The sequence below is a fragment of the Cryptotermes secundus genome, unplaced genomic scaffold, assembly GCF_002891405.2.
Source record: "Cryptotermes secundus unplaced genomic scaffold, Csec_1.0 scaffold529, whole genome shotgun sequence".
Classification (NCBI taxonomy): domain Eukaryota; kingdom Metazoa; phylum Arthropoda; class Insecta; order Blattodea; family Kalotermitidae; genus Cryptotermes; species Cryptotermes secundus.
Window position 1 is genome coordinate 808898 of NW_019737988.1, and position 13285 is coordinate 822182.

The 13285-nt window shown below is 36.0% G+C and overlaps 1 protein-coding gene across 1 annotated transcript in view; it reads left to right on the forward strand.

The window, feature by feature from the left end:
• Positions 1–7653, forward strand: part of LOC111870629 (serine/threonine-protein phosphatase 6 catalytic subunit) — a 14760-nt gene extending 7107 nt beyond the window's left edge. Inside the window, exons 5-7 of the mRNA XM_023863078.2 lie at positions 2770–2875; positions 2963–3124; positions 3651–7653. Coding sequence (XP_023718846.1) covers positions 2770–2875; positions 2963–3124; positions 3651–3841 — 459 coding nt within the window. The 3' untranslated portion in view covers positions 3842–7653. The remainder of the gene's footprint in view (positions 1–2769; positions 2876–2962; positions 3125–3650) is intronic.
• Positions 7654–13285: the final 5632 nt, after the last annotated feature.

Consider the following 13285-nt stretch of genomic DNA (forward strand, 5'->3'; position numbering starts at 1 on the left):
CACGAAGAAAAACAAATAAAGAGGTGTGGAAAAGCATTTATTGCATAAAATATTATATTTTAATTAGTTCCTAAAAATTTCGTTTTTAAAAACCAATTTTTGTTGAAGTTGTTTAGGAAAAAGTAACTACATGCATTTCAGCGACATAAGGTTTAAAGGGCCTGCCAGGACAGGGGTGAGATTTAAATACCCTTTGTGCCAGTCAAAGAGTTAATACTTAGACCCCCCTGTCCTGCATATTGACACACATCTGTGGAAAGTTACACATACCTAAGCATAATAATTAGCCATCATTTTAAATATACGATCAATACTTTTATACATTTTTATATTTTCCATGCTCTTTATATCATAATGAATTTTATTAGAACATTAAATTGCTGAACTGTGCTCGCTATGTAAATAGTGCAGCACAACCGTCAGTTTCAGGAATATGGATCCATATCATGACCATAAATTTTAATCACTTGAGTTATGTTCATAAGTGCCTGATAATTACCTAAACTGTATGGTCAAAACATATAGCATAAATTACATTTACATTAAATAAGTAAAATATTGTGACATGTCTAACCATTGCTGGGCAGCGGGAGGTGAAATGAGTTACCACAAAGACAACCTTGATAACCAGTCGGTTGCCAAGTTACGCAACAGTAAGGAAATTGGTGTTTCTCTGTGCCGTGCCGAAGCACGCTGGTTGCTATGCAGCAATAAACAACTCTCAGCAGCGTTGCCAAGCAATGCCTGTAAACACAGCGATTATGCAACAGGGAAGCGAGGTTCATTTTCTGCTGTCTGGCTGAGGGTTTATAAGAGAATTGGAATGCCTAACCAGTCAGTTGCAGTCTACGCTGGAGTGAGTTGAAGTCCATTGTTATTGAGTTGTATTGAGTGAATGGCAGTGACTCCAGCAGGAGAAGTGTGATACTGCAGATGGCAGTAGTGGTGAAACTGTGAATTGTGTAACTGTTCAATAAATTCATTATATCCAAGACGGCGTGAAATTATTTGTCGCGTGACATATACCCAACATGTGACAATATATACCAACATCTGTTATCTTCATTGAAGATATCCCCACTTTGTTGTGTCGACGGTTATAATATAAGTAATTAAATATAATATTTTAATTAAAGTGGTGCCTGAGTAAGCACCTGGTTCCCTGAAGTGATGTCCCAGATGCTGCAGTCTTAAGTAAGCTAAGACCGTACAATCACATAGGAAGTGTGAGGCTGTTCATCCTTGTTCAGACACCTTTCAGAAGTGGGGTTTGTGGTTAGTCAGTTTAAAAATGGTGTCCTATAAGTAGCCACCCATCATACCTTTCTCCTGTTTAATTCTAATAGTTCTAATAGTTTTGGGAGAGGGTCCTTGAAGAAACCCTCACAGTATGTTTTATGGTCTTTGTTCATCCAGTCCCTGACGCACTTTTTTGAAATGCCCACCGGGATTCTGCATTATTGTTCAGGCTCTGTAAATCAATGTTCAGATCCCATCCTTGCCACTTGATCAGCAATTTCTTTACCCCGAAATCTGTGACCTGGGATCCATAACAGTTGAACTCTGTTATGATCAGACAGTTTCACAAGGACTGATGGCAGTCCCAGCCAGTTTAGAGTTGATTTAGTAATTGATGCTTTAATAGTATACAGAATATAGATGTTTTCATTTTTGTAGACCCTGTCTATATTTCATGGTGCACATGCCTTCATAACAGATACTTCTGCTGGGTTATGCTGCTCTAAAGTCTTTAGTATTCTACTGATTGTCACTCCTGTCAAAGAGACCATTTTTTATCCCATTTCTGGTATTGCTGCATGAGAGTTTTCCTGCATTACATTAAGTTTATTTTAAGTTATGCTGGCATTCTTCTTTGTTATACATGAGTTAAAAGGATTTTTAGAATCCTTCACGACTTCTAGATAGTTTACACATTTGTAAATTGCTTGGCTATCTTAAATCTGTGTTATATTTTTATGTAATAGGTGCATAATACGTCACACATTAACAGCATATGCCTCTTATATTCAGAAACATTTTTACAAGAGTATATCACTAAATAAACTAGTTTATTAATATAGTATTGAAAGTTATTACATTGTTGCAAATGTGAATGTCTGAACACTTATGTGTGGTCATATTTGAGATGAGGTCAGACATGCATATGGCATAAAGAGTTAACAGCAATTTGTATGCTTGAGGAAGAAGAAAAGGGTGATTTAGCATCACATGTGAAATTACAAATGTTTTAAATACGTGTGTGTCAAAATTTTGCTGCCATATCTGTATTCATACATATTGTATTGTAATCTCATATTAAACTTCGTCACTATTAGTCTGTTGTGACTGGTCTCATGTGCGGGTTGTTCTAGGGACATCTGTAGCCATCAGCGAGAAACACAAATTAAGGTATAGCATATGTATGCGTATAAACAGAAATATTAATACAAAGTGTATCACAATATAACTTCGCTGAAAAGTGGTGGTCACTCGGTCAGTACACTTCGCTTGCGGACTAAAACCACGGAGTGTTTTTTTTTGTATGTCACATTATGTACCCACATAACAATAAATCAGCCACATTGCACACAATTACTTCAAAACCCTAAAGTAAACTGGACAAAGGTGAGCACTTTTTAATGTATTTTCTTTAAGTAAAATCAGACTGATGCCAAAAACATCATTCTGTATGTAAACTTTAGCTTTCTAAAAACAAAAATATTTGTGTATCGGAGATAGTCATTTAATATGAGAATTTTGTTATTGTAGTTAATTGACGAACAAGTTCTTTGTGTTCATGGAGGTCTGTCACCAGAAATCCGAACTCTTGACCAAATCCGTAGCATTGAAAGAAACCAGGAAATTCCACATAAAGGTATGATATGAGATTATTAGTTTCTTTGGGATCCTACTAATATGTAAATTTGTTGAGTTTCCTGATATATGAATAATTATTTTCCAGGAGCATTTTGTGACCTTGTGTGGTCAGATCCTGAAGATGTTGAGACCTGGGCTATAAGTCCTAGGGGTGCTGGTTGGTTATTTGGTGCTAAAGTCACACACGAGTTCATGTTGCTCAATAATTTGAAACTTATTTGTAGGGCACATCAGTTGGTGCATGAAGGTATGTACAAACTTCAGTACGTGTTTGGGAATATTTTACGTTTGATCAGAATTACTACAAACAATAGTAATATTGTTGATGTCCACAGATAACAAACAGAGTATACATGTGATAGAGCTTTCAGGTCTCTTGTGTTAGTACATTAAATGTCCTCTGTTATTTGTTGCTCAGCAAAGAACTTGAAATTGGAAATGATAGGAGTGGATCAGGGGGCACACTGTAGTGTGGAATATTCATGGGTGTAAAGGGCGGCCGGCGTGTAGGGCTGACAACCTTACTGCCATCTATGATCCTATTGTCTAGAAAATGTGGGAACCTCAACATCTCACAACCCTATGGGCCTTCATGGCCTGTTACAGGGATACCTTTATTTTACTTCTTTACTTTTAGGAGTTGAGCGTTGTGGTAGATAGTTTTCCTACCTAGTACCTTGTGATTCATGCTCCTTTATGTTCCCACTGTTTAAAACTTTGTACACAGCTTTTGTTTCTTTCTGTTGCTCAGAATATATTCATCTTGTTTCCAGGTTTCAAGTATATGTTTGATGACAAGCTGGTTACTGTATGGTCAGCCCCTAATTATTGCTATAGGTGTGGTAATATAGCATCAATTCTTGAATTCACTAACATTGACACTAAAGAACCCAAACTTTTTCAGGCTGTGCCTGATTCTGAGCGTGTCATACCTCCTCGTACCACCACCCCTTATTTCTTGTGATAATCTCAGCCTATCAAGTGGATGAAAACTATGAACATTCATATCAGTACACTTGTCAGTAGGAAGACTTTGTGATATTGAAATTGTCCTGCATAGACAGGATACTGAGGTGACATCATGACAGTTTGCATAAAACACTGCTTCAACACTGTGTTGATCGTAGTTGTACATTATATATAAGGTCATTGATGCTGGTATGTATACAAACAATCAGTTACCAATTCCTTTGATAAATAACTGATGAACTGTAGTGAATTGTTCGTACAGCTTTGAGATTGCACTGGTCTTTGCATGACCTCTGTGGAATGTGAGGTTCTCACAATGATGATGTAGTCATCTGGGTTGTAACATCTTATAGTTTGGAGATGGCCTGACTTTTCTTCTCTGAAATTTTGGGCTCCCTCTGTACTACACAGTATTACAATTGAGAAGACGATACTCTTCATGTATGGCCTTTGTTTCTTCATTTAAGTGATAGTATTTGATTAAATTGCTGCTCTTTCTGAAATTCTGTGTTAATGGGAGAATAGAAGGCACATATAGAAGAATCCCCACGCTTAGCCACATTTCCGTTTTTAAAACTGTAAGCCATATTGGTGAGCAAGGATCTCTACTCAGTTAATGGGAATAGAGTGCTGTTACCCATGTTGTCTTATGTGGATGTAGAATAAAAGTATAACAGGGAAGAATTTAGCTCTTCAGTTTTCTGAGGGTAACATCATACTAAATTTATTGTGTATGTGTGCATGCATGCCTTTGAATGCATGTATTTACAAGGAAACAGGTGTAAAGAAGTTTTCCTGCTTTGAAAGCTTCTTTAAGGTCAGTAAGTGAACTCCTGGTGCACAGAAATGTAAAAATATTTTGGAAATAAAAAATTAACCTGTACATATTGTAAGCAGTTCTCTAAGGGAATTTGTCTTTGAATTTATATATGCATATTATATCTGATTTGAATTTTGTATTAGTATAAATGTGAAATGGAAGAGACCAGGTGAAGTACTTGCCAGAAAAGGGTCCAAAGAGATGAACACTAAATAACTATTGACATTGTGAACTTCCTCACCATTTTCAAGATAGCAGACAGAAAAAGTGAAAAACATGTACATATTGTCACTAGGTGATACATCACTTAGTGACAAAATGATACATTTTAACCGACACATTGTTAGGCTTTTACAGTAGAAGCCCTTAATTATGCTAGTTTATGTTGAAATGGCATTGAGAGATGTGATAGTAGCAGCTAACATAATTTTAGAAATAGTTGTGTGAAGAACCCATAAGGACTGTAATAAATGCAAGTGCTGGGTCCATGAGTGGATGAAGGAGGAATGCTTCTTACTTGTAATACTGTGCTGAAAAGTCATAATCATCAGGCATACAAATGTAAAGTTTTATGTTACTCGAGAGGAGTTCTGAGGTGAAGACTCACTTGAAAATCACTAGACTGGTCCAGGTGTGAGTCTCAGGAGATACCTGGACCATGCATTTCCTGAGTAAGAGAAACATATTTCCAATTTTCTTTTTAACTGTGAATTTTGAAACATAAACTCTTTAGGAAAGAAATCTACATCTTTGAGACCTAAATCTATGTTTATATTGTAATACACCAGGTAAGCTTGGCATTTAAAATCATGTAGAGGTTTTCCTCTGAACTAAATGGATTAACAGATTAATATTTAAAAAATCTTTGATATCCAGCAATCTGATAACAAGTTATCTTGAATTTTCATATAATGTAATTCCTTAACATGTTTTGAAGTAATTTTTCCATCACTGGGGGTATGTCTTAAAAAGAAACCACTGAATTACATGTATTTAAGAATATATGCACAATATTAAGACCCTGTGATTAAAAACCTTTACTGTTTAGGATTTGAGGTTCTCACAGCCATGTTTATGAAGAGTTCTGTCTTCTGGAATATAATGCTGTGTAGTCTGTTGAGAGCCGACATTTCAAAAAGTCAAAGAATAAGCTGAGCAGGAAACCAGCAGAGCTCAGCTTGCCACATGTTTTCACACTGCTTTCTTGCTAGGCTTATTCTTTGACCTTGAAAATGGAGGTGATGTTCCTCCAAAAGTAGGTCGATGTTCAGTGGGCTACATAGCGTTAATCCCAGCAGGTAGAATACTTCAACCTTACTATTGTTTATGGTCAATATCTTGTTGCAGTATTGCATTTTGTTATTTACAAGAAGATTAAGAAATGTTTAAAATAGTTCTTGTATAAGTTAAAACTTTTAAACATTTTTCTATATATGTAGTGTTCGACTGAGTAAAGTTAATTATATTGTATCTGTTTAAAATTGAGCCGATTGTAAGTGTAGGTAGATGTTATGTTCGTTTTCCATCTGTTGGAGTTGAGTTATTAGGCATTTCCCCAGCTGGGAGCATGTTAGTACATAAAAATTCCTAACTCTTGTTTATGATAATGAAGGTTTCTGGCAGAATAGAATGATAGGACTTCTAGTTTGAGACTGAAATCTTTTGAGAATGCTTAGATTAAAAACAGTAACTAACAGAATTCTGTACTTATATATAACAATGCTAAAATTAAGATTTAGATGATCAGAATTCTAGATTGAATTTGTGTGGAAGGAGCCCTCAGAATCACCAGTGCATATGAACAAATACTAAAACAAGTAGCTGAGATCTAAGATTGAAATTAAATTTTAAAATCTATTAATATTTCAGATGTCACAAGCTGTTCTGCTAGTAAGCCAGTACAATATGGTTATCAGTATGTTATTTGAGTGGCATCTCACTGTTTCTTGATTTATGTTAATTCAGATCATTTTCATTTTATTTCAATTAATATTAATTTTTTAACAAAATACTGGTAAATGCCTATACCTATGTGCCATCATCAGCAGCAATTTGACACTGTAACCTGTCATTTTATATATTTATTTTGTGTAGATTTTCACATTTCATGATCTAAAGTCACTTGTGCTCAGTGCCATAAGAATGGAGTTTGCATTACATTTCAAATGCGTATGCCCTTAACCTTTTGGAACCACAAGCTAATCAGATCAACTCAGCATACTTGTATTAAAACTGTCTTGGCCAAAGAACTCAATTGATTGTTCATGACTCAGTACAGCATCTATGTCAATAGGTGACATCAAATGTGCTATATAGATGTTTAGAAGAAAGCACAGGCTTTCACATTATTTATTCCCGTGGATGTTTGAATGTAGTGTGAGGAATTATTGCAGATTTTCCCAAAGCTGGTAGGTCTGTGGCAGGGTTTGGCAGTCAGAGGGTTTAAGATGCATATTGTTAAAACAAAGTAACTGAACTTTTTGGGCTGAAATGTTATGTAAACTGCAAACAAAGTAATCGAAATGTATGTGAGAGCTAGGATCAAATTTACATACCAAAACATTTATGTGTATTGACAGCCTTATCTTAAATCAAGAATTGATGATTCAATATAAACATGGTAATTGACAAATCCACAAAAGATTTAATTGGAACAATTTTAAGAACTTTGTACCTCTTGGACTGATCTAGGCATATGCAAGGATCAATTTTTTTTATAAAATCAAGAATAAAAGATCTCAATTCAAATGCTGATTTTTCACTCTCAGACTTCAAGATTTTTCATATAACTGCTTTTGCCTTCCTATTCTCATTCTGCCCATGGTGAAAAGGACATGATTTCTAAAAATTTAAAGAGTTTTTTTTAGTTCCTGATGCAGCACCAAGATGCCATGGATCCTCAATGTCTAATAAGTATTGTCACATGTTGGGTGTTTCATGCGCGACAAATAACTTCATGCCGGTTTGAATCTAGCAAATTTATTCCACACTCGCTTTTACACTTACACAATTCACTATTTCCCAATTACTGCCATCTGCAGTATCACAATTACTTTTCCTGCTGTAGTCACTTCCATTCACTCAATACAACTCAACTTGTAGCTGCTGGACTTCAACTCATAATGAATACTGGATACTAGTAACTCCCTAGTTCAACTCTGATGAATACTCCTCGTTATGTAGCTTCTGCACTGACAACACAGAAAACAGTTATGTGATAGCTACCACTGTTGTGATACGTCGGGTTTACCGATTGCCTGACAATAGTCGCTGCATGGACTCACCTGTTGCGTGATGTCACAGCCTAGTGGGGAGGAGTGTTTACCGAGTGTTGTGTAATGATGGAAGGAGTGGGGGTATGTGATGTCATTTGCAGAAACACAAGAGTTCATGTGACCCCTACTTCCTGATGCTCCCTTCTAAAGGTTGTTCGTCCCAAACAGCCTAACAGAGCATCTCCATTCCTTTTCCTTTGGTGTTCGCCTTTGGCAAGCTACATCCACCCTCTTTCTTCAAGGTGCTCGCACCAAGCAGCTCCACGGTCCAGCAGATGTTGATTCCATTGTCTCACATTCATTCGTCGCTCATTCGCTCGTTCTAGCTGCGGAGGCCGGTGCTCCTGTGTTACCGGTTCCTCCACCATGCGCTATTCCATTTTTTCCGTTTCGGAGGGGGTCGACTCCTCCACAGCGTCCAGTGTCTCACCTCTCTTAATCTACTGGAAATCCAGATGGTTTCCTTCACACCCTCCAACTCGAGAGCTTGTCCAAGGGCCTCGTGTAATGTCTTCATGCTTCTAGGAATGGGTTCCTTGAAGTTTCGGCTTCTTATTCTGTTGTCTCCTGGGTGCACTCGTCTTTCCTGGGATCTTGCTGCAGCATTGATTACTTTGATAATATGTGTACCATGTTTATCCGGTATCATTATTCAGTACTTGCAATATTGTGATGGCTGGGTCTAGAACAGCCAAGATCAGATCCATATATTCAATGCCCATGTAAACGTGGGTTTCTGTATCCATTAGGCATTTTTGTCATATTGCCTTTAAGGTTACCATGTTAAATTGTACACTGTGTTCATTTTACAAGTGTGACAGTTGAAGTAGTGTTTGCTACTGAATACAGAGAGATGAGGGGAAACAAATTTAACCAGCATGTTTTGACTTGTTATCCAAATTTATCTGTTATCTAATATTGCACACCATACTTCCTCAGTATAGGTTAATTCTTACAGATATATGTTATCATGTAAAAATGATCCAATCTTAAGTCAGGGCTGTCCAGTTTAAGGCCATAGGGCTATAGTATTGTCTCAAACATAATATTATAATACAGCCTGCAGGTAGGTACCTACCTATGGCCCACATTATAAAAATTATATATTTTTTTTTCAGTACATTGATGCAAATGTCTGCCCTGCAATCATTAGACCTATAAAGCACAAGCAAATGAAAAAGAATAGCCCCATAAAGTTAAAAAATGTTTATTTATATTAAATATAGCTAGACTAATGGCATTTGAAAACAGCCACTGAAGGATTTCTATATTGTATTTATATTTCACATGATATTGGGGTCATAGGAAGTCCATATTTCTCCAACTTGGGGGTGAAGGGCGAGATTCGACACCTTTCTGAACGAAGAGGGAAGGGGAAAGCATTAATGTTTGTTTTGGGGAATGGAAGGATCTCTTATGTGCTGTGCAACACTCGTGTGCCACCAGTTGGACAGCCCAGATCCAAGTGAAACTGAAAGGGCCACTGGACACAGTCCAGGAATGTTTCCAGTGGTCACCAGAGTTGCAGAGTGTGACTTCACAGATCTTCGTGGTGCAGTTGACATGACATCTTGTAATTTCCAATTTTTGTTAAAATTGGGTCTATGGTGTAACCATGTAGACCTCTGGCTCACATTAAAGAAGCATATCTAATTGCTGAGTAAAACAAGTAGAAGGATACCATGTTCAAGTGCAGCCTTGAATTATCACTAATATGTCAAGGAGGTGCATACTTCATTAATTTGCTGAAAGATGTATCTATGGTGGTACAGATGTGTTCAGTTTTATTGCTATAAGAAATATTTTTTGGGATCATGTCCATTGACATTTTAGATTTGCCTTGTAGCTCTGTTATTCTGTGATTAATGGCACATATACAGAAGTGGCTTGTATTTTATATATGTAAATCAGTGTTCTGTTCGAATTATGATTTTGCCTAATTTACATGTTTTGTCATATTAAGCATGTTTACATGGAGCCCCTTTATTATAAAGTGATATACAGCATTTACTGATAGAATTTTAAAATTACATATTTTCTATTTATTTCATTACTGTGTAGTTTTGTTAATTGGAAAGTTCAAACAGAAGCGACTATTACTTATGTGAATAATAATTAAGATTCTTGTGGCACATTAAGCCTAGAGTTGCCTTTATACAGAACATGAAGGAAAATGAATGTAAAATATATTGATTTCAAAGTGAAGAAATGGACTGTGTCATAAGGCATTAAAACATTAATTCTTTTCTTAATACTTTCAGCCTGGAGGACTATAAATTATTGAATCTCCCTGCGTTAGAGGCTTTTACAGAAATATGAAAAATCAGTGAAGTTCATTAATTTTTTTATGTAAAATATGTACTTTTTATACCCAGAAATATAAGCTTAACTCAAAAATAAAATGAAATTAGTTTAGTAATCAGTCAACACAACAGTTCTGTAATAAACATATCAGTACTACTGCATTAGCATTTGTTCATTGTGTGGAAGTATTGCTGTATGTTTCAACCCTCCTGGGTCATCATCAGGAAATCATTACATGAATATGTCACTTGTTATTGGATTGTTTACCAATATAGAACCAGATCAGTAACATTTTTTTTTATTTTCTATGGATATATTGTCAATTGTTAATTTTAAATATAAAAATTTACATTTCATTAAAAGTAAAATTCCAGTTAATATAAAAATTAAAATTTGCAATTCTTCTGATTATTTTTCATGGTGTGATCCTACAAAGCAGATTAACAGCAACAACGATTTGCTTGAGGGTACTAAGGACAAAGTGTACAGTGCAGTTATCTTCCCAAATAATAAGTGCTGCCTGATGATGGTCCATGTGTAGCCGGGACATGTAGCAAGAACAAATATAGATATTTAATGCCATTTTAAAGTATTCAACAAACACTTTTTAGTGAATTAAATATATTTTAGTGTCTTTTAAGAAAGGATTGACTTTGTTGCATTACAGACGGAATACTTTACAATTTTAAATGGTTCCCCAATGCAACAGAATGCTGAAATATAATATCATATAATGATTGTCTGATGATGACCCAGGAGGGTTGAAACATGTAGCAGTACTTCCACACAATAAACAGATGCTAATACAGTAGTACTGATTTGTTTATTACAGGATTGTTGCGTTGACTGATACATTAAGAATACTAATATGTATCACACAACAGGATGCATACAGTAAAGGTTGTTTAGTAATGTTAAAGTTGTAAACCCCGAAGCTTGTACATGAGTATACTGTACAGTAATATGTTGTACATAAAAGTGTGAGTCACTTCAGTGTGTAACAAAATTTCACCCTACAAAATCACTCCCAGTAGCTTTGAATTTGGAATACAATCTTCAGAGCACTCCCCTAAATAAAGACCCACATCACACTTCTGGCAATATGCTGTTGTGAATCTTTTATCCTTTTCACTTGTATTTGCATCACCATAATTCCATTGATAAGTAATCCCCAATTTTCAGTTAAATCAATAGTGTTTGTTTGGCAATTCTTTATTTGGTGTTAGTGTGTCTTCTACTCATAGGTAAAGAGTTTCAGGCTAGAAAATCAAATATCCGTATATACAGTATGCTCCTTGCTCTTCATTTGCTGACAGAGCCTGTTTGTTTGCTCTGAGTGCAGGCATGTGTTCTCCGTTAATAGGTGTGTGAGCCTGCATCTCTGTGTTGTGCACATAACCACTTTCTACCTCATGTAACAAAAAAATTTTGATTTCATATATACACGGCTTCCTTTTTATGTACACAAATAAGAGTAAGTGCCTTCAAAATGCATATAGAACTTCACTAATAGGTAGATTTTGTGTTTGTGTTCTTTTATGTTGTCTTAGTGTTTTAGGTTAGGCTATTTAGTATTGGTTGAATTTTATATAAGGCAACATAACTGATTGTTCTCCAGTACATGTATTTCATGGTTTAGATGCAACACTCTCAAAGCTGAGAAGTATCGTAAGACATGCACTGACTGTGCAATTGATTTGAATTATTGGTCATTTCCACCATTACATAACCTTGTACTGCTAGTGTGTGCAGTAACAATGTGTACAAGTTTTCAAATCCTGTAAAGTTACATGTTTCCACTGGGCAAGTATGATTTTCCATTTCCAGAGGTCCTTGCTTTCTCATCTTTGTTGTGATGTGTAAATGTTGGTTTTAGTCTGCATAGTTTTGAATATATCATAAAAAAAATTCTAAATGTCCCCATGAGCACATTATCCTCAGTAGGGGCAAAGATCATTCCTGACATCTACTCCCCTATAATTCAGAATCAGAGTAGGGATGTTAGGTTTACCTTTGAATGTTTTGTTATGTCTACTGAGGAGTGATTTCTTCTGTTGCAGCTGTTACTAAAATGTTTTGCAGAGTGTTTATGCTAGCAGACTTTACTGTATCCTTGAGAACTATAGTTATTTATAATTTATGTTGTATGCTCTGACATATAATTTGGTCATGAATAATATCTGGGAAACATGTGAGCTCAGATGGTATAGTGATGCGCTATGGGCTGGATGGCCAAGGTTTGATTCCGAGCAGTGGCAAGAGATTTTTCTCTGCTCCCCAGACCAACCCTAGAGCTCACCCAGTCTCCTATTCAGTGGGTACCAGGGATGAAGTGTGAAGCTGACCACTCATCTCAAGCTAGCGCCGAGGTCAAGAATGGTAGATCTATACCCCCACTGCACCATAAATTTTCATGGCATGATGCTTAATTAAGCAAGGGGATAACTGCACCTTTACCTTGTATAATATCTAGAATTCGTACAGTACTCTCCATTATCCAGCTAGCTTGGATAGCAAAGTTTACTTTAGGCCTCTATTTGTACACACAGTTTAGCCAACAGGCAAGTATTTTATATTAGGACCTTGATAGAAGCATTACAGGTAAATTTGTGAAAACAAATGTGTAGCTTTTGAGTAAAGATACCAATAGAGTTGATGCAAGTTTTTTAAAGATGGCAGTCTTACTATGGCATGAGATGACAAATGTGACTCCTAGCTGCTGAAAGTACAGTTGGAGATGTCGACTAGGGAACAATGCACATATATTTCCTAACATTTAACAATCGCAACTACCAAACAATAGCAATACTGCTACAATCAATGTACTATTATGATCAGACAAAATGTTTAAAGGATATACAGCAGTTGCACAAAACAATGCAGACACTACAGTACTATACACATTTTTTTTATTAATATGGTAATGGACCAACATTTGCCTTCAATACAGTCATAATCCTTGGAATGGACTAGTACAAATTTTGGACAGTTTCTAGAGGAATTATATACCATTCTTCTTGAAGAACATCTTCAAATTGCT